Genomic DNA, 25,902 nt, shown 5'->3' with positions numbered 1-25,902 from the left:
TAATAACTGTTTGGTTGTATTCATTTTAGGGTGTAAATGCCGTGAGTTTTGCATTTGTAAAGACTAGTTTTCTTGGCTTGGCTTTGTGTTTCACCGTTGGCCATTATTTTGGCTTTAAAGTTTTGTTAAGATCTACAGTAAAAAAAGATGATAAAACGTTGAACGCTATCAATTGTCATGATACAAAAACTATATAAAGAAGGCCCTGTGTGAAAATAATTGGATGTAAGAAAGGTTTTTCATTCAGTACGCAAAACCGGGTGCATAATTGGCTGAATTTGAAACTGTCTCATTAAAGAATGAATAATCTGTCAGTTTAATTTTGAAGAGGGCCACTTAGTTCAGGCTAAATTGACGGTTAAGAGAGAGAGAGAGAGAGAGAAAGATAATACCTCTCTCTAACTGGCCTTTATGCATTATTCCCCTGCGCTGTGCACTCAGAGACTTGTGGCCCCAAAAACCGGCTGCATGCATCCCAGCATGTCTGACTCTACCCCCCGTAGCGTTTCACGAGTTGAAATGAGGACACACACACCCTCACTCGCACTTTAAATTACACAGAGACCAGTGGAGTTCAATAAATGCTGAATATTCATGTGGAATTATCAGTCTGGCAGTGAGCGTGTTTGCTATTGAAAATGCTCCGTGAAAAAACATTAGGTGAGCAATGACACGCGCACGCACGCACGCACACACACACACACACACACACACACACACACACACACACACACACACACACACACACACAGAGAGAGGCACTGATGAAGGCTGATATGCCTGCCTTAACATATTCATACACGCATGTTATTTAAAACATATTCATATTTACACTGATATATGTATAGATCATTAGAAGTAAAACTAATTCTGTGTGCACTAAAGACAGACAAGGTACAATTCCCCTTCGATGGATTAATATATATATTTTTTACATTTGGGTTATATTGCATAATTTCTAAGGAGCATTTCTTGTATCTTACCGTAGAGCTCACTTTTCTGCCCCCATTGTTATAAACATGAGAACGTGGCTATGGGCAGCAGTACACTGGCTGTAACTCACCACCACACTCTGCTTTATATACATATTCTATACACAAAGGGGTCTGGCTCACTGTAGCAGTGTGTGTTATGCTGTGTGCAGTCCAAGGTTATTTCATACTCTTGGTAAACATCCTGGATCTGGGTGCAAACAATGGACTGGGACATGACAGGGCTTTCAGTTAAGAAGCAGGAACTCTTAAAGGACCACACCAGTGTTTTAGAATGTTTACAAATCATGTATACGTACATTACCCTTGAACATTTTCAATTACTTCCTGCAGTGTTTAGAACCTTTTCCACTCTGCTGTTGGTTCCTATTAATGTCAAAGTATGAACATTTCTCTGAGAGATAATCCATTAACAGAGAACATTATGTTCAGAGCTGAAAAGATTTGTCATCCGACAGAAATGTCTAAAGCACAAATGCCCCCAAAAAATCCAAAGGTTCCAACTTTTTAAATATGAATTATCACTGTTTTTTGTTTGTTTTTCGGAGATAGTAAATTGATTATATTTGGAATTATATTTGGGACATGATTAAGATGACACCCTGGATTCAGGCAACTTTTGATCATTGTTTAATCTTTAAAGTCATTTTTCAAGTAAAAATGCCAAATATATGCATGTTTTAGTTTCCTAAACGTGAGAACTTGCTGCTTTTCCAAGCCTTATATTATAGAAAATTGAATATCTTTGGATTTTAGATTGTTTGTCGGACTACAAAAGCAGTTTGAAGACGTCACCTCAGGCTTTTGGTCATTGTGGTGGGCATTCTTCTTATTATTTTCAGACTGATCAATTGATTGATAAGATAATCGTCAGATTAATCGATAATTGAAATAATAGTTAGTTGTAGCCCTTATTGTGAAAGACGTTTTCGCTATTTTATATAAGACTAATGGATGAATCAAGAAAATACGGTTGCAGCCCTGATCATGCTTGCTTTTCTCTTTGTTATTGCATGCAGACTTTCAGATCAGTTTACTCTGACTGTATTAATACACAACAATAATAAGAAAAACAATAACATAGACACGTTGAGGTGAGGCAGATGTAGAACAATTGAAGTGACTGACAGCCTGCCTGAAAATACTGTTGGTGTGAGTGAGAGAGTTGAGATTCCATGCATAAGAAGTGCTTTGAAAATGTTACAAGTCAAGTCAACTTTATTGTCAATTCTGCAATATGGGCCAGACATACAAAGCAATTAAAAATAAGTCCTCTCTCTCTCTCTCTCTCCGCCCCACAGTGCAATAAGGACACGTACAGAGTTTACAGTGAGATAAAAAAAGATAAGTAATATATACAATTTAAAAAAAGATAAGTAAAAGCAAAGAAAATGCCCCATGGTGCATTTTTGGATTTTTTTCTTTTTGTGATTGGTCTCTAGTTTCCCTGCTCTGTAGCCCCGATGGACCGAAGCTGTGTACATTCTCTTGGTCATGTCCTATATTCAAGAGGGTGGGCCTTAGCAACAGTGACTGAGCGGCTTCTCATGGGCTGTACCAACTCTGTGCAGCAGAGAGGGATGGTCACGCTAGTGTGGTAATCTCGTGTGGAAAATAATTCTCGTTTTGCTTTTGTTAAAGTGATACGCTACTCTCATTATATTTGCAAGTACAGCATTAAATATCAAATAAAATTCCCATATTAAATGGGGGTGAAAGGGCAGCCAAACTACCACCAATGGTAATCAATTTATTTTCCTGGAAAACATTATGTAACACATTCCATGGCAGGATACAACAGAGAAGTTACTCACAAAAAGAATTGTCAGGTGACAATGAGTCTAAAATAAACATTTAATAATGGTTTCCTTTTTGATGTCTTTTTATAAATGTTATATAATATATTGTGTTAACCTTTAGCTGTTTATTTAAACAGTGAATACTCCGCACTCAAGGGTTCCCACTACTCATGACATTCCTAGAATAATATGAATATGTATGAGTTTGAGCACCATATTGAAGAATGAGAAAGTCGTAAAAATGTATAGGTTTTTGAGACACATTACGAAACAATTTTTTTACTTTTTTGTTGTCCATCAAGACCAAGATATAAAGAGAAGTGGAGCTCTAGAAATCCTCACATTGCTTGCTATTCAAACTTAAAGAAGCCCTAATAATGAACATGGAAAGTTTGTATGTACATTAGATACACTAATTAGGATAATTAATGTTAGTTTGTGTCAGTCTTGCTTTCTTTTCCCCCACATTTATTCTTTCCTCCCTCTCCTTGTTATCCACATCCTTTACTCCCTACATGGTGGTCTCTTCCTCCCCACCCCACCCCTCCCCTGCCATTGTTGCGTGCGTGTGTGTGTGTGTGTGTGTGTGTATGCACGTGTGTATCAGTACAGCTTGTGGAATGAGAAACCGAAGGAGGAGATAGCTTTGAGAGAGAGAGAGAAAAAAAAAGAAGACAAACCTAAAGAAGATATAGAGACGGCAGGCGGTTGTTATGGAGAGCCCGCGGAGGCATTGGGTTGTTTCTCAGCGGTCTGGCTCCGCTGCGCTGCCGCTGCTGCTTTTTCTTCTTCCTCTTTGACAAGCGAAGGCTCGATGCTCCACCGTACATCACATAAAGAAGGGGGGCGTGAGGTCAGAAGGTGCAGGAGGCTGACCTGATCTACAGGTGTGTGTGTGTGTGTGTGTGGATTAGACTTGTTTTTCTTCTGCGCATTTATATTCCTTATTTTTTGCTCAGGCCGGTATGTGTGAAGGTGTGACTAAGCTGAGGCTCACAATGCAGCTGTAACACTTCTAATTAGTCACTTGTAACGTAGGCCGGACGTTATAAGCACAAGCTGTGAAAGCTGTCGTCTGTCTTAAAAATACTGCTGTGGGTTTACGTACGTAGCTTTTGAACGGTCATTCAAAAGGATCAGTTAAGGGCATCAATTTAGCAGCAGGGATGTTTATTAAGCTTCATTTGTTACTGTACTACTTTCTATTCATCTCTGCATCATCTATGCAGAGATGAATGCTGTTAGCTTTAGCCTGAGAGAAAAAGAAAATGTATGAATCTTGCTGTAGAAAGTGTGTGTGTGTGTGTGGGGGGGATGAAAAAGAGAAAGTGGATCATTTAAACTGACATTTGCATCACTGACATTTATTAGTCAGTAGATTCAAATTTGTACCACTGAACTCAGAAGGACTGAACAATTTGGCTCCTTTTTTGAAGTAGTAGAAGTAGAAGACACGCTTGAAACGCCACACTATTTTATCAACATTTGTCTGTAAGGACTCCTGTAGGTTTGTGTATATGTACGTGTTGCTGGCTATTTGTTCATGCATGTGTGTAAGTTCACACTTTACTGGGTGTCAATTGTGTAACAAGACGATGTTGGTATTTTTAAATGCATTTAAAGCTGCAGTGGGTAAAAAAAAAAAAAAAAAAAAAAGATTTGAAGTAAAGTGAGACCTCTTTTCTGCAGCTCAAAATCCTGAAATGTCGTGGTGTACTGATGACGACCAAATGGAGTGGTCGTTTAGATTTAATGCATGCAAGTTAGCGACTTTTGTCTTTAAAGCATGGCAAAAAAGACAAGAAGGTTTATTTGTTTAATTTATGTTGCTATTCTGGTATTTGGTCCCTTGCAATAAATAATGGTGTCTTGTAAGCCCGTTTGGGCTGGGCATGCTTTTTTTGTGCATGACACAATACTAAAATTATTCATTCATTCATTCATTCATTCATTCATATAGAAAATAAAATTCTGCTGAACTTTACTCAAGTGTAGTTCAATATACCATAGCCTTACCTGAGGACATACTGTTTTGTTCAACTTGTTTATTACTGCAACTATAATTCCTCATGCGTGATAACTGGAGTAGAGATCAGGGTCCATGATACTTTTGTGCTGCCCTCTGCATGTTGGCAAAGAATTTCTAATAAGGGAAGAAGTTCCACTCTCTCGTTACTTCCGGCTTCTGAACTGGTTGCAGTTCCACCAGTTCCATATAGGGGGCGCTCACAGGCCAGTGCAGAATGAATGGGACTCTATGGAGCTATACCCCTCAAAATCCACTTTTCTCAGGATATCATTTTTTGTCTAGTAATTTGAAAGTTGCATTTGAAAGGGGAGGCTGGGTCTTTTAAAATGTCAATGACGTCATACACATATACGGCCAGAGATACGGCTTTACGGCAAGCTCTGAGTCGCTTCCTTTGTTCTCTCGAAGCATCGACGACACAGCTGACAGGTTAGCCTCTCCCTGTTAATACACGTGCTAGAAAGAGGTTTGCTAATGTTTTAAAGACCACGCCGAAATATTCACTCTGACATTCTGGTTCTGCTTCGGATGCCGTCAAGCGGGATCTCCGATCGTAATCAGTCCTTCACTGACCAATCAGCATTCATTAGCAGAATGCTAGCGTGTTATGGGCGCTAACAACGACTCAACCTGTAAGAAATCGAAAGGACACAAGTACTCATTCATTCAACTTTCGACCTATAATCCACGTTGAACTTGCAAAAACTACAATCAAATCTGAGATTTCTCAACGACAATGGGGCGAAAGAGACAAATGTAGCCGTCTAGCTCCGTAGAGTCCCATTCATTTAGCACTGGACCGTGATCACCCCCAGTGGAACTCTGGTGGAACTGCAACCAAATTCGGTACAATGGGGCTGAATAGGGAGTGGAACGGCTTTCCGTAGACGGGCTTTGATCTTGGTAAGACAGGAACTTACTGGAAAAGATATCACCTGTCTTCATAACTGTAAATAGTTTTGTCTAACCATCGTACCTGCATATTTCTTTTCCTCATAAACCAAAACATAACTCCTTAACTTCATAGCTCCTGCATAGTGTTAATAGTTTGTTTAAAGGGGTGATAGAATGATTATATAGGGTATTTTACACTGTTCCTTAAGGTCTCCTAATAGGGTATGTAACATTGGTTGGGCTGAAAATTGCCCGAATGCTATTTTATTAGGCCCTTAACTACCCTGTGAATATGGCTCTATTTGGAACAAGAGCTTTTCTTCCAAATATGGTATGCTCATGAATATTTAGATGAGCTGCGCGCTGATTGGTTTGAGCGAACCACATAGAAACACATTGGAGACGAGACAGCAGGTCTCATATTTCAGACACTGCAAAGTTATACATTGTTTGTCGGGCTATTTCGTTATTAAATTCACTTCTGAGACTTTTTTAAGCGAGAAATCATCTATATAAATCTTAAATATGGGCCGTTTTACGAAAATTGATGGCTAATTGCAAATTTGGTAAGACGTGTCGGTCTTTAGCTAGGAGCTCCGCACAGTCTGACGAGAAAGCGGAAACCTCCATACCCAGTTAAAGTCACCGTTTCCCTGGGTACTGGACTACTGGAATACTCGGGGCTTCTGGCTGCCAGCTGCCGGCATAACTAGAGTAGCTATATTTACAGTTTGAATTTCGTCACGCCACTTATATAACATCTACCTTAAGGTCTTCTAAAGCTAACAATGGTGTCCGATTTCAATTTAATGCATTTTTGTGAACATTAGGGGTTTCATTAGCTGCTACTGTCCCTTCAATCCTATGTGTACAGATCACGGCTAGTTAGCTTAATTTTCGGCGTAATTAGAGTATATTTACAGTTTGAATTTTGTCACGCCACTTATATTACAGCTACCCCAAGGTCTTATAAAGCTAACAATGGTGTCCGATTTCAATTTAATGCATTTTTGTGAATTTCAGAGGAATTCTAAGAGGAGGCTAGCTAGCTCTCATTGATACAGTCGGACAAAATTTGCAATTAGACATACATTTTCGTAAAACGGCCCATATTTGACCTCTACATAGTTGATTTATCGCATAAAAAAGTCTCAGAAGTTAATTTAGTGGTAAAATAGCAGATTAACAATGTATACAATTTCTGAGATCTACGCGATCTATTCAGAAGACTAAGCTGACCTCAGATCAGTGGTGTAGCCTATGTAAATGTTTGGGCGTGACAAAGATAGAGACTAGAGCCAAATGAGGAGGGCTCGTTGAGATTTGCCCGTTTTCAGAGGCAGTTTCAAATTGTGAGATTTTCAGAGGAAAGAGGTGTCAATGGGATTTTGAGGTTCTATGTATGTCCTAGTTACCCACTAAACTGTCATTATTCAACTATGACAAGGTAAAATCGGTTTTGCATTCTATCACCCCTTTAACTTTATTGTCAGCACTTCCCAACGAGGTTTAACAGTAAAGATCTACTGCCGCCTTCACATTAGAGACACATATGTGTTTAGCATTTTATGTTTATTTCATGTGTTGAACATTAGCTTGCCACAGCTACGAATGGAGCAGAACAGAAAACTGCAGGGCCCCTCACAGTGGCCGTGTTGTTAAGAGACTGCAGGCAGATGGTTTGTGTGAAAAATTGTTTTCTTTGCTTGCCAATTACATTGAATCAAGAAAGCCATCTACTTATCATTTTTATAACAGTTAATATTTTACATTCATCGTTATGATAACATTTTTGGGGGGGTTAAACGGGCCACTTTTGATTATTGTTAAACCCCCCCCCCCATCCCCCAAATGATACATTTGCGCGTACTTGTGAACCAACTCAACTCTGACAGATTGGGGAGTGATAGTGGTCATGTAATATTGATTTATTTATAATGTATTATTATTATTATTGTGAAATTAGTGTTCATAAACGAGTAATGTATGGTCTTTCAACAATTTCAAGTGAATAATATAACAATTTACGGAAAATATTGCTAAAGCTTGTGTCATGTGGTGCCCCCCACCCCACCCCCACGCCTTTATAGATAATCCGGGCATGTGTACAGTACATTTTCAGTTATGGTGAAACGGTGCATTTGTGTATCTTGAAAACTGAGTAACTGATGTTTGAAAACTAAACCTTCTATGTTTCAGCCTTACTCAGCTGTACCTCAGCTTTTATCGAAGCGCTTCTTGGAACTTTAAGATAACAGCTGAGATATGATGCAGCTGGTTTGTAGACAGTTAATAGTTCAGCGTTAAATGATGTTTCTGCTTTTCAGAATTTTGAGGTGTCAATTAATCCATTTAAATTGCAAGGAAACACCTACAACTATAGACAAAAGTGGGTAACGATTTACTTGAAGGTATCTACGTAAGAGTGACATGACACTGTCTGTAGAACCCTAACCCTAACCATAACTTGTCATGACGAAAACCGAATGACACTAAAAAGAAGTGTTATGTCAGAAACGTTTATGACTTGTTTATGACACGTTCATGACAGTGTCATGTCACTCTTATGTAGATACCTTCAAGTAAAGTGTAACCCAAAAGTGTTGCATTGGCATGGCATTGATTGAATGAGTTGTCATAAGTGAATGGCAATAATAGGGTTGACAGTAAATGTGGAGAGAAAATGTATCTATGAAGTTATTATACAGTATGAAAGCAGTTACAAACAAACTATGCAGACAAATATAATTCTTAATTTATGAAGTTGAACCCTATTTTCACTTGTCATCTCATTTTGATTGTATGTGAAATAATTGCTGGAGCCGTTTTTCCCCTTGCTGTTTAATGAGGAAAGAATGGCTATTTTCAGCTTAAGACCATGGATGTATTAAGATAATCAGGCAATGAGTGGCTATTTCCACAGAAATTGAAACTGATTTAGTTGCACTATGGTTGGAGTAATTTACACCATCAACATCTGGCTAGAATGCTCAAAAAAGCTTCTTGGATGCATTTACAGAGATCAAATAGCTGCCCAATCCGATCCAAGACACATGAATAGACTACTGCAATGGTGTGTTCTGACCGGCTGCCTACATTTGTGTCGCGTTACTTATGTGAGTTGGATTTCGGGATCATATTGGAATCATTTGTGTTTGATCGCGTTACCTGCCAATGTAGTGCTGTAGGCACCAACGATGTTTCTTTCTGTCATCAACATGGCCGAAATAACCACTATTGCTGTTGTGGAAATCCCAGATAGGTCAGAAAATAAAATGGTGTCGTGTCTGGATTATATAACATCATCCAGATGAGCAAACAAGCGCTGTGAATTTGACTGCCTTCTCTACTTGTGGTACAGATCTTCTGTGTTTTGAGCGCAATAAACACAAAAATACAAAAACACAAAAAAAAAGAAGCCAAATAACAACATCATGATGCCAATTTGTAAAAAAGTCTGAATTCATACATTGTCAGGTCTGTCCGCAAGATGACAAGCAAACAACTTTTAAAAATGTTGTTTTCTGAATGGAGTTTGGATAGATCAGGGCTGATCATTGTGACTGCTCCCTCAACACAACACCAGACACATCATTTCAACTTCCTCGCTTACTTTTCACCACGAAAGCTCCTTTTCCGTCCAATCTCTGACTCTTTGTATGTATTCGCGCAGCCCAATTTGTGCAAAACGCGGGCGTTGTGAACACAACATAAGTGTGAATGCGGTAAAAGGGCAGCCAAACCGTTACATCACTGTAAAAAGAATCAATTTGAATCTGTATTTTTACCAGAAAACCGTAGATTAAGAGGTCAAAGTGTTGCTTCATCCTGACTGTTTCCATGTAGTGGACTGTAGTTAAAAAGTTCATCAAGTTCACCCCAATCAAGTATGTTCTATATGTTGCCTTTTCTAGTATAACATTGTTGGGATGTGGAAGCAAAGCTGGCTACCAAGTGTAATGACTTAAACATAAACAATTACCAGGTTGGAGGAAAAATAATCACAATAGTGTGGAAGCGGGGGTATGATGATGGCTTGTTGTGCACGGCTGAGGAGCTTATCGACCATTCAGTCAGGTTTCCTCATTGCTTATAGGAAAATGGATTGTTAGGCATGTTTTCACATGAACACACAGCTAGAGCATGTATTTGACGTCTGTTGGAATTTATAAATAAAATAGAAGGTCAGAGCACAGCAAATGCAGTAGGTGCTCCCTGGTACGTTATGGTATTATAACTACTGTATCTTGTGCTCTTTTCCATCAATTATCTGTACCTGCCTGATAAAGTAATTATTGCCAGAAATACATTGGCATAATTTAGACTCGTCAACATCATAAATGAACAGCATTTGTTGACAAGGTCATTCTGGAAACACATAGCCTCTCTCCTCTGTTTACAAAGGCTGACACTTCACATTAGAGCTGAAAAGATTACTCCAAGGACAGAAAATAAACTGTTTAAAGATATAAAATGCAACATTTCCGCATTAAACGCCTAAAAGGCGACTAGACCTTCTTATATATTTTGTTGAGCGATTTGCGTACTTACATTATCCCAACTGTTTCCAACAATGTTCGAGGTGTCCGTTACCGTTACATCTGGTCGCCTGTCAATTGCGTCAAATCCCCCTTGTTGTTTGCCAGAAGCTGTCATGAATTGACTTTTTATCCAGCTTCAAGCCACACTTCTACAATGCACTTTTTAGATCTTGGTCGTTTTTAACTATATAATTTAACCGGATGAAGGATTTTAGTCATCGGACTTGTGGATCTGTTCGGCTCGCGACCCCTCCACCGATGAGCCAAAACAGCCTCAGAGAAACAGATTTTTTAACGCAAAACTGCTTCATGCTTTTTACCAGTTTAATCACCTTGTCTGTTTGTTTTGGAGAGGAGGAGACCTTTGTGGATAATTTGTCTCCCGGTCAAATAATACAGTAATGGTGGTGAAGACGACTCCCATGATTCTACATTACTTCACCATGTCACCAAACTACGTCTTTTGTTATTGTTTTGATTAAGAGATCCGTAGCGCCAGAGAATTATTACATGTTGTACGTTTTAAGTCATTTATTTGGAGTAGATATGGCAGTAATTCTCTGTTGCAATTTATAGCGTGGCCCTGCGGCAGCACCCAACTCTGTGATAATGGCTGCTTGTTTTTTGCGGTTTACCCATGGATTTAAAACCCTTTTGTGTGTGGATTATTCAGATACACGCAGCATCGATGTGGTTTTACAGATTCAAGAGACTTAAGTCCATCTTGATGTGTACAGTTCCCAAGAATAAATCAAAGGATTTTTATATTTATTAATCTCTCTGAAAATCTAAATTAATCTAAAATAATGAACCCTGTTTGTCTCTACAGTTCGCTAAACATGACAGAGATTCACATCCTTTGCTGCTTTTTGCTGCTTTGTGTGTGTGTGTGCGTGTATCTGGATTAATAAGATGGTCTTAAGTTACATTTTTGATACCATATAAAGGGTTTTAACTTCTAACTTTTTAATATTTGGCCTAATGGATCGTGCAGGAAGCCTTTTAACTATCTCTCTATACTATACCTGCCAACATTTGGTTTTCAAAATCCGGGACATTGTGGGAGGGGAGTGTATTGTAAGTGTTAAGTGAGTTCAGCTTGCATCACGTTTTCTGCCTCTGTCTGTTCTTTTGTGATGAAGGATGAAATCGCCTGTGTGCCCTTATGTGCCTCTTCTGCGCGATGGTGCTGGGTAATGTCATTTTTCCAGCCGTGCGCTACATTAAAATCAATGTGACACACCTTACAAAAAGCGTGGAGGTTGTCGATGTGACTAGGTAAGATGCATGTAAATTGTTGCGTTCAACACTATTGAAATTTACAGCTATATTTCGATTTCTTTGCAGGAACACCGCCTTAAACTGCCTTTTTTATCGGCTCGCTTTCAGGTCTGAACTTTCCGTGAAGCTTGCGCAGAGATCAGAGAATAGGATGCGTTTCATACAAGATCTGGTCAACATTAGACAAACATATTGGTCTGATTATTTATACAGGAGTTTGGGCCATGAAAATTACGGGAGTTTCCCGAGAGAAATAACAAACCGGGAGGGGTCTGGGAGATGGGGCCAAAAAACGGGAGAAACCCGTGAAAAACTGGAGTGTTGGCAGGTATGCTCTATACACGGTGTGCTTCATCAAATGTTGCAGCGTTTTCCGATGCAGCGAGAGAGGTGCAGGCTGTAGACTTTGCAGATGAAGAACAGGCACAAGTCCATTAAGGGAGACTGATGAGGAATGTCGGAAACCTAAAAGACAAAGTATTAGGGAGGCTTTTCCTTATATGCAAATCCACAACTATATTTACCACAAACTGCAGCATGGAAAAATGACTAATAGAGTGGAATCAGCACCAGCGGGATGGTTTGTTGCAGAGCTGCACAGACTGAACTGGAATTTACTGTATGTTACTCCAGTGTTTCCCCTACCATTGTTTTGACGACCCCCCTCCCCCCTGAAAGATTGACAAAATTATATAATTATGCTATATATATAAAAAAAAAAAAGCGGATGCGCGAGATTAAGCTGTTTTCACACATACAGGCAATTCGCTTCTCGTTCCTCGCCTTAAAAGTTCAATTCATTTTAACTTAGGCCGGCTACATTGCACGGGTAACGTAGGCGGAGCGGATGTTCCAACACTAAGCTTTCACTATAATCAATGAAACTGGCAACACCGGACATGAGAGCAGCGCGCAGTGGTGCGTATGCTCCGCGGAGATCCGCTCTACAAGTGTAAAAATAGGACATAGGTCTTCTATTAATATAGTTTACGTGAGGTGTGTGCGGCCCTTTTTACACAGAAATGGATCATAAAGTGTCTATATTTCTTTTAAATTAAACTACCGATATACAGGAAATGACTTAATGACTGTGAATGAGCGTATGGCACTTTCATTTTGAGAGTTTTCTGTTTCTATTTCTTGTTTCCCTCACCTGCGTCCTCTGATAACGTTTTCCCAGCGCTGGAAACTGAATAAACAACAACAATCCCAGAGGGAAAGCTGTCTCTCGCCTGTGACTCACACAATCCTACGCCGTGTGTGCAGAGCAGGTATAGCCATTTTTAAACATACATTCCGCGGCACATACGCTCCGATAACGTCCCTATACGTTACGTGTTGAGTGTAGGCAAAGTCGCGCAAGCCACTTTACAATTAGGGCTGGGTACTGAATTTGATACTTTTTAGGCACCGACCGAATTGCCTCTTTAGTATCGAAAAATGCCTCGCCATTCAATACCAAATTTTAATCAGAGTCAGTGAGCCAATAAGCATGCAGCATGCTTCTACCAAGATATAATAATGTTTTTGATTGGCTGTCTAACATTACACATTGTAGAGGCAGGCAGGAAAAACTCTACGTTTCGCACAGGGCTCACGTAGTAGGAGCTTTTTTTTTTTTTTATCCATAATTCGAACTGTTGTAATTTCTTTTTGTTAAAAGGGATTTTACAAAGTTGGTATCGGAAAAAGTAGCGTTCAGGAACCAGTATTGAAGTCACTGTATTGGTACCGGTATCCAACATTTTTAAACGATACCCAGCCCTGTTTACAATTGTTTTGTTTTTACCTGTTACCCTTTCTTTGCTTTACGTTGTGATCCTCCTCCGCAGGTCAGTTAAAGCTGAAAATGAGTGCAGTAGGGGAAAACCCCCTGGACCCTGCCACGCCAGAGTCACGCAAGAGGAAGGGCTCACCATGTGACACATCAGGGCAAAGGTAAAGACCCAGCCACGTGTTCTTTGTTCTGTTAGCGACAACACAAACGTTACCATTACATCCCCAGGCAATAAGAGGCTGCAGACATTTGGGAATTTAAGGGACACACTTGATATTAGAGGAATACAAAACAGCAAGGAGTATCAGCTGGTGCTCCGCAGAGAGCAGCACCACGGAGGGAAGCCACACGGCGTTCATCTGCCCACACTGCCATGACACAGAGCTGGTTTAAATCAATCAATTAATCAATCAAAATACTTTATTGAACCCCTGGGGGTTGTATATAAAAATGAAAAAAAATATGTGCTATATGATATACTTTTCCTTGTAACAGAGTATTTTTACAGTGTGGTATTACTACTTTTACTTAAGCAAAGGATCTGAATACTTCCTCCAACACTGGGGATGACGACACAAATCTTCTGGATCTCTAAAAGGCTATTGCAGAGTTTAGAAGCATTGTAGCAATGTAGCATTAAAGGGGTGATAGAATGATTATATAGGGTATTTTACACTGTTCCTTAAGGTCTCCTAATAGGGTATGTAACATTGGTTGGGCTGAAAATTGCCCGAATGCTATTTTATTAGGCCCTTAACTACCCTGTGAATATGGCTCTATTTGGAACAAGAGCTTTTCTTCCAAATATGGTATGCTCATGAATATTTAAAGGAGCTGCGCGCTGATTGGTTTGAGCAAACCCCATAGAAACACATTGGAGACGAGACAGCAGGTCTCATATTTCAGACACTGCAAAGTCATACATTGTTTGTTGGGCTACTTCGTTATTAAATCAACTATATAAAGCTCAAATATGGGCCGTTTTACGAAAATTGATGGCTAATTACAAATTTAGTAAGACGTGTCGGACTTTAGGAGCTCCACACAGTCTGACGAGAAAGCGGCAACCTCCATACCCAGTTAAAGTCACCGTTTCTCGGTTACAGGACGACCGGGGCTCGGGGCTCCGCAGAGCTCCGGAGCTGCAAGCTAGGCTATGTGTCCCATTTAATCCCATGGGAAAAGATCGTTACTACACTTTCGGCATAACTTTCGTATATTTACAGTTTGAATGTCGTCACACCACTTACATAACATCTACCTTAAGGTCTTATAAAGCTAACTATGGTGTCCGATTTGAATTTAATGAATTTTTGTGAACATTAGGGGTTTCGTTAGCTGCTGCTGTCCCTGCAATCCTATGTTTACAGATCGCGGCTAGTTAGCTTCACTTTCGGCATAATTAAAGTATATCTACAGTTTGAATTTCATCACGCCACTTATATTACAGCTACCCCAAGGTCTTATAAAGCTAAGTCGGCCTTTATTTTGGCCGATTTGACATGTATAATCGGCGGGGCAGGCACTTCCAGCAGTTGGACTCAAATGACCCATCTGATTGGTAGAGTGCTAACCCAGAAATGGGGAGCGGAATGAGCGTGACTAGAGTCTCTCAAAATCTGACGAAAATCTTTTAAACTGACCTTTGTCGATCTGAAATGAAGACAGATTCAGCAACTGCACGGCCTATTTCTCACTTAAAATGTTTTCAGAAACACGTTTCGGTGAACTATTTTAGTACCATATGAGATCGTATTCTGAACAAGCCGCTATGACAGTCTGGCTTTGAATTTTCGGAGAAACCAGACCCACGTGACGCGTCCGTCCAGTCAGCTGCCGGTTTTCATTTTTGGGCAACAATACAGATTAGCGCCATCTGCAGTTATGGAGACGTATTACGTCTCGTCGCTTTGGTGTGTTCCGAGGCACTTTTTTGACCAACTCGGGGACACTGATCCGTCCAACTGCCTTTTCTGCCGAGGGTCGGCCTTCTGGTCAGTGTGTCTGCAGCTTTACTCACACACGCCCTGAGCCAGGTGCCAGACTGCCTGGATGCCGGCACTTTCAAACCAACATGGTGCACGGCCACTCACCAGTGTCTGTTCAGAGAGTGTCTCATAGCTTGCCAGCCCTTGGCAACGAGTACAAAAGTCTGTCTTTCTTAGTCATCCGTTTTACAGAAGCGGATTACTCCAATCCTCCACACTTCTTCCTTGATTCCACCAGGAAACCAGGCTTTCAGGCCGCCATTCCCTGGAGCCGACATCGGTAAACACAAGAAGAAAATCAAAGATTGACTATTAAGCACAAGACGAGTCACTAAGTTTAGTTTTCGTTGTCCAGTGGGGAATATGAAACTGTTTATGCTTTGGTTGGGGGTGGGATCCTAAAGATAGAACTGTTTTGGTGTTGAGAGAAAAGACTTGTTAAGCTTAAAACATATTTGAGTTACTTTCTTTACTTAGTTATTTTTGTAAACAAAAAAAATGGTGTGCAGCTCTATTATCTGAGCAAATACAAGTATTGGATCGGGACTCGATATCGGCAGATATTCAATATTTTTTCAAATCGGATCGGGGGTCAAAAAAGCTGAACGGGCGCACTTTACATTTAAAACCAATCTCAAAGTGCTTTTAGGTTAGGGTTTATGGTAGATCATGTAGTGGTGAAGGAATGAATGTAGTCAGTGTACTGTGTGCAAGTCTATAAAGCCCAGTAGCTGATGTAAGGTGATGTAACAGCCCAGCGAGCATTTCTACAGCAACTGCACACAGCCACTGACCTGCGCATTCACACAGCAGCGTCCTCCCCCTCCTCACCCCTCCCTCACTTGGTCACCACGCCTGTGTGTTCTGGCTGGCCAATGCACTGACCTACTTTTGCTCGTCTCACACACACATACTCACATATACACACATTCCTTTTTTTTTTTTTTCCTTCATGTTTACCACATATCTTGCTGTAACTCGTCAGTTTGAAAGTATAGTAATGAAACTGGAGAATAAGGTTAAGCACAAGGCTGTGCATAAAGTCTGAAGAGGTTTGAGTTAAAGGAAGATTTAAGTTGCTTTTTTTTTTATATTTTGTGTCGACTTATGGCTAAACGTTCTTCGTTCTTCGTTTACACATAACGGAAACAAATTAGAGGCAGCTGGGTGAAAATCCTCTGCACTTTAACAGCACATTGTGATGTTAGTTTCACATTGCCCAACTCTGACACTGATCATTTAAACCACCTGTTGTTTGAAAAAGATACACTTGTAATCAGAAATTCAAATGTTTTAATCTTTAAATAAATTTTTGTTGACCTTAAACAGAAGCATCATGAAGTCAAGATCAGGGCTGCAATGATCTTTTTTTTTCAATTAATTTGAAATTGTGATTACATTACATTTAGCTGACGCTTTTATCCAACGCCTCTGGAGCAACTATGGGTTAAGTGTCTTGCTCAGGGACACATTGGTTGATGCATCACAGTGGGAATCGAACCTGGGTTTCCCACATCAAAGGCATGTGTCATATCCATTGCGCCATCACCACCACATCACATTATTTCATGGTCTTGCTTTTCCTTCGAGGCCAGAATGAGACTTGTTGCTGCCACCTTTATGTCTGTGCTGGACTATGGCAATGTTGCTTGTACATGCATGCATCACAATGCCTATACATGCTGGATACTGTCAAATATATTAAAATCTCAAAGCCCTTACCCCTATTTTCCACTGGTTGCGTCTGCGCTGTGTTCCCGAGGCGCCGCGAGCAATTATCGCCATTCAAGTCGATGCTTGATATTCCACCACCCATCACGGCGCGTCCCAGAAGCATGCACACAATCTGCCAGTCGGGCAGGCAAGACGCTCGGCTTCTGAGACGCTCCCGGTGTGGTATGGCGCGTGGCGGAGACGGAACAAAACCGCGGCACAGCCGGAACGCAGCACAGCCGCGGCCAGTGGAAAATCCGGGCTACTCCCCATTGCTCTCTGTGTGATCGGATCAGATGGTCTGCCTTGTTCGCCCGCAGACGTAACCATTGGCATATTCTTATTTATAAGGTTGATTTTTCCTTTTTACCTATGGATCTACACACTGCAAAAAAAAGTATGGGAAATTGTTGTCTTTGCTCCCAGGGTGTATTCCTACTATCTGTCTCTAAAGCAAGGACTGAATTGGGAAAAAGGCCGTTGAAGTATGCTGCCCCCTCGGCTTGGAATCAGTTGCAAAATCACCTTAATCTTCAGAGGCTGGTCTCACTGGACGCATTTAAAGTGATTTGTAAATGACTTTGATGCCCGCACATCTGGCTGTAGATGTTTTTAAATGTTGAAGTATGTTTTTTTTATATCTTAAAAATACTTTAATATGTTATTTGTGCTGCTGTGCTGCTGCCTGTCTTGGCCAGGACACTCAGTATTGATGTACAGGTGGGCCAATGAGTAAATTCAGAAACAGTGTCTCCATTACATTGTTATATATTGTTACCAGAAAGCACTGAGGCGTTATTATTTTAAGTGATAAATGTCCCACTGAGTGCATATCTTAGTCACTTATCACAAGTCTTTAATCAAACATGTAAATGATTTTTCTGTTATGTTTATTTTAATTTAACCTTTTATTTAACCAGGTAGGCCACTGAGAACAGGTTCTCATTTGCAACAGCAACCTGTGACTATAAGCCAATACATCATCATCTGTTTTTCTTTAATAATGGGCTTTTTTCCCTCACAGTTTTGGGATGTTTTAAAGACCAAAGGATTCATCGATTCATTCAACACTTATCAATATTGAAATACAATCATTAGAGACTTGAAATGTTGAATCACAGCTCACTTTCTTTGTGCATCTTTAAAAAAAAAAAAAAGAGGACCAAATGCGAGTGATTGTGTGTCTGAAAGTCACGGCTGTCTACGAACGTGTCTGACTCTGTAGTGTGGAGAAGCGGAGACGGGAGCTGGAGTGCCGCTACATCGAGGAGCTGGCTGAGCTGCTGTCATCCAACATGGGCGACATTGCCAGTCTCAGTGTCAAGCCGGACAAGTGCCACATCCTCAAGAGCACCGTGGACCAAATCCAGCAGATGAAACGGCGTGAGCAGGGTGAGGGAAACACACACACACACACACACACACACACACAAGGCTTAACCAAATACTCATCTATGAAGATGTGTACCTTTTAAATTTAAAGCCTCTTCAGACTAGAATAGCCTGCCTGGGTCTCTAAGATCTGTCACTTCTTTGCACTCCTTCAAAATATCGGTCTTTACTTACTTGCATGCAAACTGTTGCTGTAAATGTTTTCAAGTATGAATGGACTTTTCTTTTATATACCCAAATATTTGGGATACTTTTTGTCCTTTCCTTTTATTTATGTGTATACATGAGAGTATGGGTTTAGGTGTGCATATGTATATTATGTATATTATGTATGTATGTATATGTATATATATATCGAGATAGTATATATATTTTTCACTTTATGACAAAATAAATGACAAGTGTATGTATGTATGTACAGTACACCTCTCACCTCTGTCACATTTTATTTTCTCATATTCATTGATTGATTTTACGGTTTTAAATGTAAAGATCTTGTGCTGAATGTGGTGTTTGCCTATTGAAAGCTTCGGCGTCCAGGTCTTAAAGTTTCTAAAAGTGTTAGATCACTTAGAGGTGTATACATGACATTTCTTTTTTGGAATAAAGTGTGTTCAGATTTTACAGGAAGCTTCTTTGTCTGTGTGATTTCTGATTTGTTTTTGTTTTTTTCTCCCTCCTGACAGAGAAAGCAGCTCTTCTGTCTCCGGATGAGGAGGTGCAGAAGAGCGACATCTCCTCCAGTAGCCAGGGGTTGGTGGAGAAGGAGGCCCTGGGGCCCATGCTGCTAGAGGTGAACAACACACACACACACACACACAATCACTAGGGGTGGGAATCTTCACTGGTCTCTCGATTCAATTACGATTATCCTGTCAACGATTTGAATCGATCTGATATCACGATGCGTCGCCTCTTCAATATTATTATATATTGCAACACATGGTTTTCATTGACAAATTCAAGCAATCAGACATATATTAATCTTGCATTAGAGATGGCCCGATACCATTTTTTGCTTCCCGATTCTGATACCTGAACTTGCGTATCGGCCGATACAGAGTACCGATCCGATACCAGTGTGTCATATATTTTATTATGTTTTAACAGCTGTATACTACTATCCCTGTATGGATGTGATATTATTTCTGTCTTTGTTATCGGTCTGGCTCAGGTTAAACTTTTTGTGAAACATGAACAAACACAAACAATGAACGCCACAGAACTTTCTTTTATTCTGCAGTTTGACAGTCAGTTATAACAGAAAAAGAACATAAATAAACTACTTTAACGTAGATTTTCTTTAGGGCTTTATTACGTGGTATCGGCTCGGTGCATTAACTCCAGTACTTCCAGATACCAGCGTTTTAGGCAGTATCGGAGGGAACATCTCTATTTTGCATTGCCAGACCTTCAGAATCAGAAGATTAGCAGCAGTTCACCTTCCTCCACAGCACTGCGGAGTAGGGTCTGGGTAGTAACACAGCATTCTGGGAAGGGAGAAAAACGTGCTCTGGTTTATTGGCATTTCTTTAAACCAATCACAATCGTCATGGGCGGTGCTAAGCACCGGACAGAGCAACGCTTCTGCAAAATAGCCTCGGGAAGGAACTTGTTTTGGTGGAACGTTCAAAGGTTGTTTTAGTCGTGCAGAAGAAAACTCAGATTGGACAGATAGTCTAGCTAGCTGTCTGGATTTACCCTGCAGAGATCTGAGGAGCAGTTAACCATAGTCCTCAGAAATCCACCGGAGGTTAGAATGCCAACACAAAGACAGCGTTAGGTAACGGACATCCGACCGAAAAGAGTGTCATCCCGTGTAATTTCCGGCGGCACTGAAGTAATCCTGAAAGTGGAACGTCGTGGATATAGACTACAACACCCCTAACAATCACACCCCCCCCTCGCACAACCTGATTTTCCTTTCCTCCTCCTCCTCCTCTCCTTATCCAGGCCCTTGATGGGTTTTTCTTCGTCGTCAACCGGGAGGGCCGCATCGTCTTTGTTTCAGAGAACGTGACAGGTTACCTTGGATACGCCCAGGGGGAGCTGATGACCTCAAGTGTCTACAGCATCCTCCATGTGGGAGACCACAATGAATTTGTTCGCAATCTGCTGCCCAAAAGCCTGGGTGAGTGTGCTGGAAGTATGGAGGAGTGTGCATGCATCTGCTGTCTTAATACTTTACATCCTAGGTTTAAGATGCCAATAGTCGTTATTTTTTTAAAGATATTTGGTAATTGCATTTTCAGTATCTTCAAATTTGACAGTTTCCATGCCAATGCAACCCATTAGGGAGATGGGTTTTGGCAGCAGAATAAGAATGTAGTCCTAAATACAGATAATTAACTTGGTTTATTGATGGAAAATACTGTAGCTAAAGCACATTTGAAGAGCCACAATGAAGAACTGTGGAAATTTTAAATTAAAATTTTTAAGTGCTTTTGACAAAGCTGCAAAACGGGCTTGGTCAGAGTAGAGAGAATGTGTGGGTGAGTGTGAGGATTGAGGGAAGAGTGTAACAATGACTTTCTTCTTTGTTATAATGTTATTTTATTTTTTTTAAGCCACAACCTTGAGAAGAGATTATAGTGAAAACGGAGGGTGGATGAGGGAGCTTGTATGAGGATAAAGGAGTGCAGTACGCAACAATAACTTTTCTGTTCTGATCTTCTAACTGCTTTTAATGTTGTGTCAGTCACTACAGCTCTCCTTCCTACCTGAACCGCAGATCTTTAAAACCCACTCTCATATAGAAACTAAATACAAATTACACTTTAGCCACACACACATTACTCTTAGGGACTGTTCGGTATTTATGGAATGGACCACCGGAGGAAAATAGGGGAGGGTCATGTCTCTTTTCTTTGTTGAGGGGAGGGTCATCCAATTTTCTTTAGTCTAGGGGGGAGGGTCACCCAACTTTTGTATTCATGAGAACAGCAACATTTCAAAGTGGCTTGTTTGGTGCATATTTATCCATGTAGCTCCATGTAGGTCCCTCAGTCTCGGCCCCTATCGCTAGCAGATGGGTCCCTCCCTGTTTAGTCAGCCAAACAATTTGAACTGTAGCTTTAGAGACCGTGGGATTTTACGAACTGAATAAATCCCGCTCGCACATATAAACACAAAACTGCTTTGCTAGCTCCATCGTGTTGTAACTAAGACATCTGATGAAAAAAATAAGTTTATTCATTAGCGTGATTGCCATACTGTTTAGTTCAAAAACCAGACGCAAGCTTTTATTTTGAAAAGTCAAAGCTTGCGGACTGCACCAAGCCGGGAGGGCATGAGACGGGAGGTCTCCAGGCTGCCGCCATACCTGACTCAAATATCCTTTCGGTCCCGGTGATATTATATATATATATATATATATATAAACGACAAGCTCCCAAATTGACGCTCGTCTGAGAAATGGAGATTTGGATAACGTTCAGCTTGGCAGCTTTACCTATGTGCTAAAATATACAATGACTGAGGAAGCCTAGTGACGAGTCCATAGCAACCAGTGTTGAATGTGTTATTACCCACTGTGCTCTGCTGAATGGTCTCAATGTTTTATTGTTTTATTTCATGTAAATACTAGTTTACTAGATTAATAACTTAGAATTTGAAGTAATGCAGTAATGCAGGAAGTGTTTCCACAACAATGTTAGTGAGTAAATCTACTGAAATGGCCACCACACCATAACAGAGGAGTGTGATGCGTCAGATGAGAATGCAGAGGTTTAATCACGTATGTCATAGCTGTAAAATAACAGTGGTTATCTGTATGTCTTTGCCAAGTGCAAACCAGTACAGAATGCATCAATACATTTTTGGGGAGGGTCATCCCTTTTTTCCAAATTGTTTTGGAGGGTCATCCAAAATGTATTGCTGGTGAAGGGAGGGTCAGGTCTATTATGATTAAAGATACCAAAACTCCTCCGGTGGCCCCTGAAATAAATAACGAACAGTCCCTTAGAAGAGGGTCTTGTAGGTGAGATTTTTATGCTTTGTTTTATAAACTGAACCCAAAAACAGAAAACAAAAAACAAATGTGACAACTGGGCAAAATAAAGAAAATACCCTTTTCTTAATATGGTGTGTAGCAGCTGCAAATGTCTGCTGCATTCATTTTGAGCCAGGAGTGATTACTCACTCAACAACGTTGGCATCTTCCAGCAACCTTGAAAAAACATTTGAAACGAGCCAAGAGGACATTTGGATTTGGCTTGCTTGAAAGTGCAACACTGGAAATCAGGTGCCCGATTCAATAAAGCAATTTTTGAGCATTGTTTAGACGCAGATCCCAAATGGTGGCAGCGCCACATTTCACAGTTTGTTGTCTCTCACAAATTGCAGATACATTTGCAACTCCTTGGTTTTTGTGTGCTTGTGCATGGATTGCAAGTACGCTCAAGGTGAAATTATCTCTTGCTGCAAATTTGGTGAAACGGGCCCCGGACTGTTGTTGTGTGAACAGAGCTGTCAAAGATACTAGTGCAAACTGATTATTTTGAGGATGAAAAAGGATTTATTTTTTTTAAACAGGTTTGTTCTCACTACTGCTACAGAAATTCTTAGTCGACTAACACACATGATTTTGTCGGACTATCGATTAGTGGATTTAAACAACAGTTTCTGCAAAAGCACCACTTTAAATCTTGTGTTTACCAGTGATGTGCTCAAAGGTTTCTTGGAAATTAAAAAAATCGACCAGAGAAATCTTAGCAAACTAAGACCAAATTGACAGATTAATCGACAAAGAGGCGGCCCTAGAAATGATCTCATCCTGCAAATTTGGTGAAACGGGCCCCAGGACTGTTTCTGTGCTAACAGAGCTGTCAAAGATACTATTGCAAACATTATTTATTTGAGGGAAAATGTTTTTTTTTTTGTTTTTTTTAAAGTGCTCATATTATGCTTTTTGGCTTTTTCCCTTTCCTTTATTGTGTTATATCTTTTTGTGCACATAATAGGTTTACAAAGTGAGTCCACCCCATAGGGACTTACCATCTCCAACAGAAAACACTGTTCACAAACTGCTCCAAACAGCTCTATTGTAGTCCAGCCTTTACTTCAGAGACAAACGTGGTCACTTTGGAACACACGTTACAATGCTCACATATCTGCTAGCGTGGCACGCCCTCATACTCTGCTTCTGACTGGCTAGCAGTACTTACTGCGCATGTGCGACTCCCAACAAAGATGGTACAAAAGTGAGATGTCTCACTCTGTAGCTAAAACAGAGAGCTCAACACACAGGGTGAAAAGAGGAGCTGCAGCAATGTGCAGTACAACAAAAATATGGTGTTTTCTGAAAATTAAACCACATAAACCTATTTTGGTACAACCTCTAAATACAATTATGAACCTGAAAATTAGCATAATATGAGCACTTTAACAGCTCTTTTAAATAAAGGGAAAGAAAAAAAGCTTAATCTAAGAAATGTTACAAAAATAACAAAGAAGCAGCCATGTCTATGGGGATCACAGTTAAGCTGGTTAGCTCAGTTGGTAGAGCAGGCGCACACATATAGAGGTTTATGCCTCGACGCAGAAGGTCCAGGGTTCGAGTCCAACCTGTGACGATTTCCTGCATGTCTTTCCACTCTCCCTCCCCCTTTCATAGTTGTCCTATCCATAAAAGGCAGAAATTCCCAAAACATAATCTAACAAAAAATACCTTGTATAACAAAACACCTTTCATTTGAGTTGACCACGGCCGTGTCAACTTGATTTATATCAAGGTATCACATCGATTAGTTTTATTGTATGTTTAAAAACTTCCTCAATAAAAACTCATAAAACAGTTACAAAACCTTTTTTTCTTCCTTCCTGCCTTTGCTGGCACACAGCTGTGTTTGTTGGCGGATTACTGCCGCTAGTAAGTCAGTGGAATAGTGTGAAACCTCTGGCAGGCGTTAATATGGAACCTACGCAACTTCTAGGCAAGACCCACCTTTCAATAGCATTCACACACTACTATTGGCCAGGTGTGCATGCTTACGCAAGTTAACGTAACCCGATTTGTTCAGGTCCTATCCCCTGACCAACCGGCTATCCTAACCCTAACCACTCGAGGTCAGTGCCTAACCCCAACCAATCGAGCTGCTTCGTAGGGCGGGACTTGCCTAGAAGTTGCGTGGGATCCATAATAACGCCTCTGGCAGGGATGCATATTGCAGGACAAACTAAACTCTGTTTATGTTCCTCTCTGTCCAGTAAACGGCGTGCCGTGGCCACAGGAACCTGGCAGAAGGAACAGCCACACCTTCAACTGTCGCATGCTGAAAAGGCCACCGGATGAGATGGACTCCGAAAATCCGGAGGCTCGGCAGCAATATGAGATCATGCAGTGTTTCACCGTGTCCCAACCACGGACCATGCAGGAGGAGGGAGATGGTACACACACACACACACACACACACACACACACACACACACGAGTGCACTCAGTCAATAGATTGTACAGTTGTTAAAACCAATATCAATACAGAAGATTTATACAAGGAAATCTGGTTAAAATACAATGTATCTATAAAGTTTGTTCACCTTTATTTAGTCTTTATTTCTGTGAACGCCTTTCTTCTTTTTTTCTTTTTTTTTATTAGATTTGTGGTATAAATGCTGTATACTTATACCACAAAAGATACAAATATTTATGACACTTGTTTTTGTATACCGGAGGACGCACAAGTATACTTTAAGAGGGTGATAAATAGTTCAAAAATACTTGTCGTGCAGATGTCTTTTTCTTTTTACTGAGTAAACGTTTCGAAGACACAATGCGCACATCCAACTATTCTTCTGTGCCGGTGCGGTGGAAATTATCACACACTTGGGGGGAGAAAAATCCCTCACCATTTATTATTCTTTAACAAATGGTGATGCTATAGCAAGAGCAAAGTGCGTGCTTTTCCTTTTTTCCATCTTTTTACTGAGTGAAAGTTTTGAATAGTGTTCAAACGATGTTGCAATGTTCCACTATCACAGCTTCCACTGTCTGACCAGTTGGACAGTGACCAGATTCTTGCAGGACATTTTTATATTTTCTTGGAGTCGTTGGTACAATGGCCTTGATAAAACTGAGTGATGCATTGCAGATTTACTTTGCTGTTGAACTGCTGCCTGCTTTTAGTCATTTTGATAAGAACTGGCTCTTGTGGATTGTAGAATTGTACTCACAGGGTTAGGGTTAGCTAAACCCTAATCCTACGTCTTTCTAGTTTTTGTGTCGATTTTAAGCCCCAACATCTGTTGTCTGCATCAGAGTTACGATTGACAGCTCACTTGACACATTTCCAAGCTTTGATCGGCTGTTACAACTTGTCATTTATACAGAGAAGCCAAAATGATGATCAGATTTTTGAGTTTTGACAGGTTGTCATGTATTTCTTACCAACTGTGTGTATCTGAGAGGGATATTAGAAAAATATAAATATATCTTTCCATTACAGTTTTGACAGGCACATCTATTCTTTCTTTTTTTGTTTCCCTTTGTCCCCAATACC

General features: G+C 40.4%; 1 protein-coding gene across 1 annotated transcript in view; it reads left to right on the top strand.

Moving 5' to 3' along the window:
- Positions 1–1,362: 1,362 nt before the first annotated feature.
- ncoa1 (nuclear receptor coactivator 1) overlaps positions 1,363–25,902 on the top strand; it is a 40,193-nt gene continuing 15,653 nt past the window's right edge. Inside the window, 6 exon segments of the mRNA XM_078275199.1 lie at positions 1,363–3,678; positions 13,369–13,474; positions 18,240–18,406; positions 19,093–19,199; positions 20,360–20,537; positions 24,614–24,793. Coding sequence (XP_078131325.1) covers positions 13,386–13,474; positions 18,240–18,406; positions 19,093–19,199; positions 20,360–20,537; positions 24,614–24,793 — 721 coding nt within the window. The 5' untranslated portion in view covers positions 1,363–3,678; positions 13,369–13,385.

This window comes from Sander vitreus, chromosome 18 (genome assembly GCF_031162955.1).
Source record: "Sander vitreus isolate 19-12246 chromosome 18, sanVit1, whole genome shotgun sequence".
Lineage (NCBI taxonomy): Eukaryota > Metazoa > Chordata > Actinopteri > Perciformes > Percidae > Sander > Sander vitreus.
The sequence above is the reverse complement of the archived record's forward strand: the minus strand, read 5'-3'. Positions and strand labels throughout refer to the sequence as shown.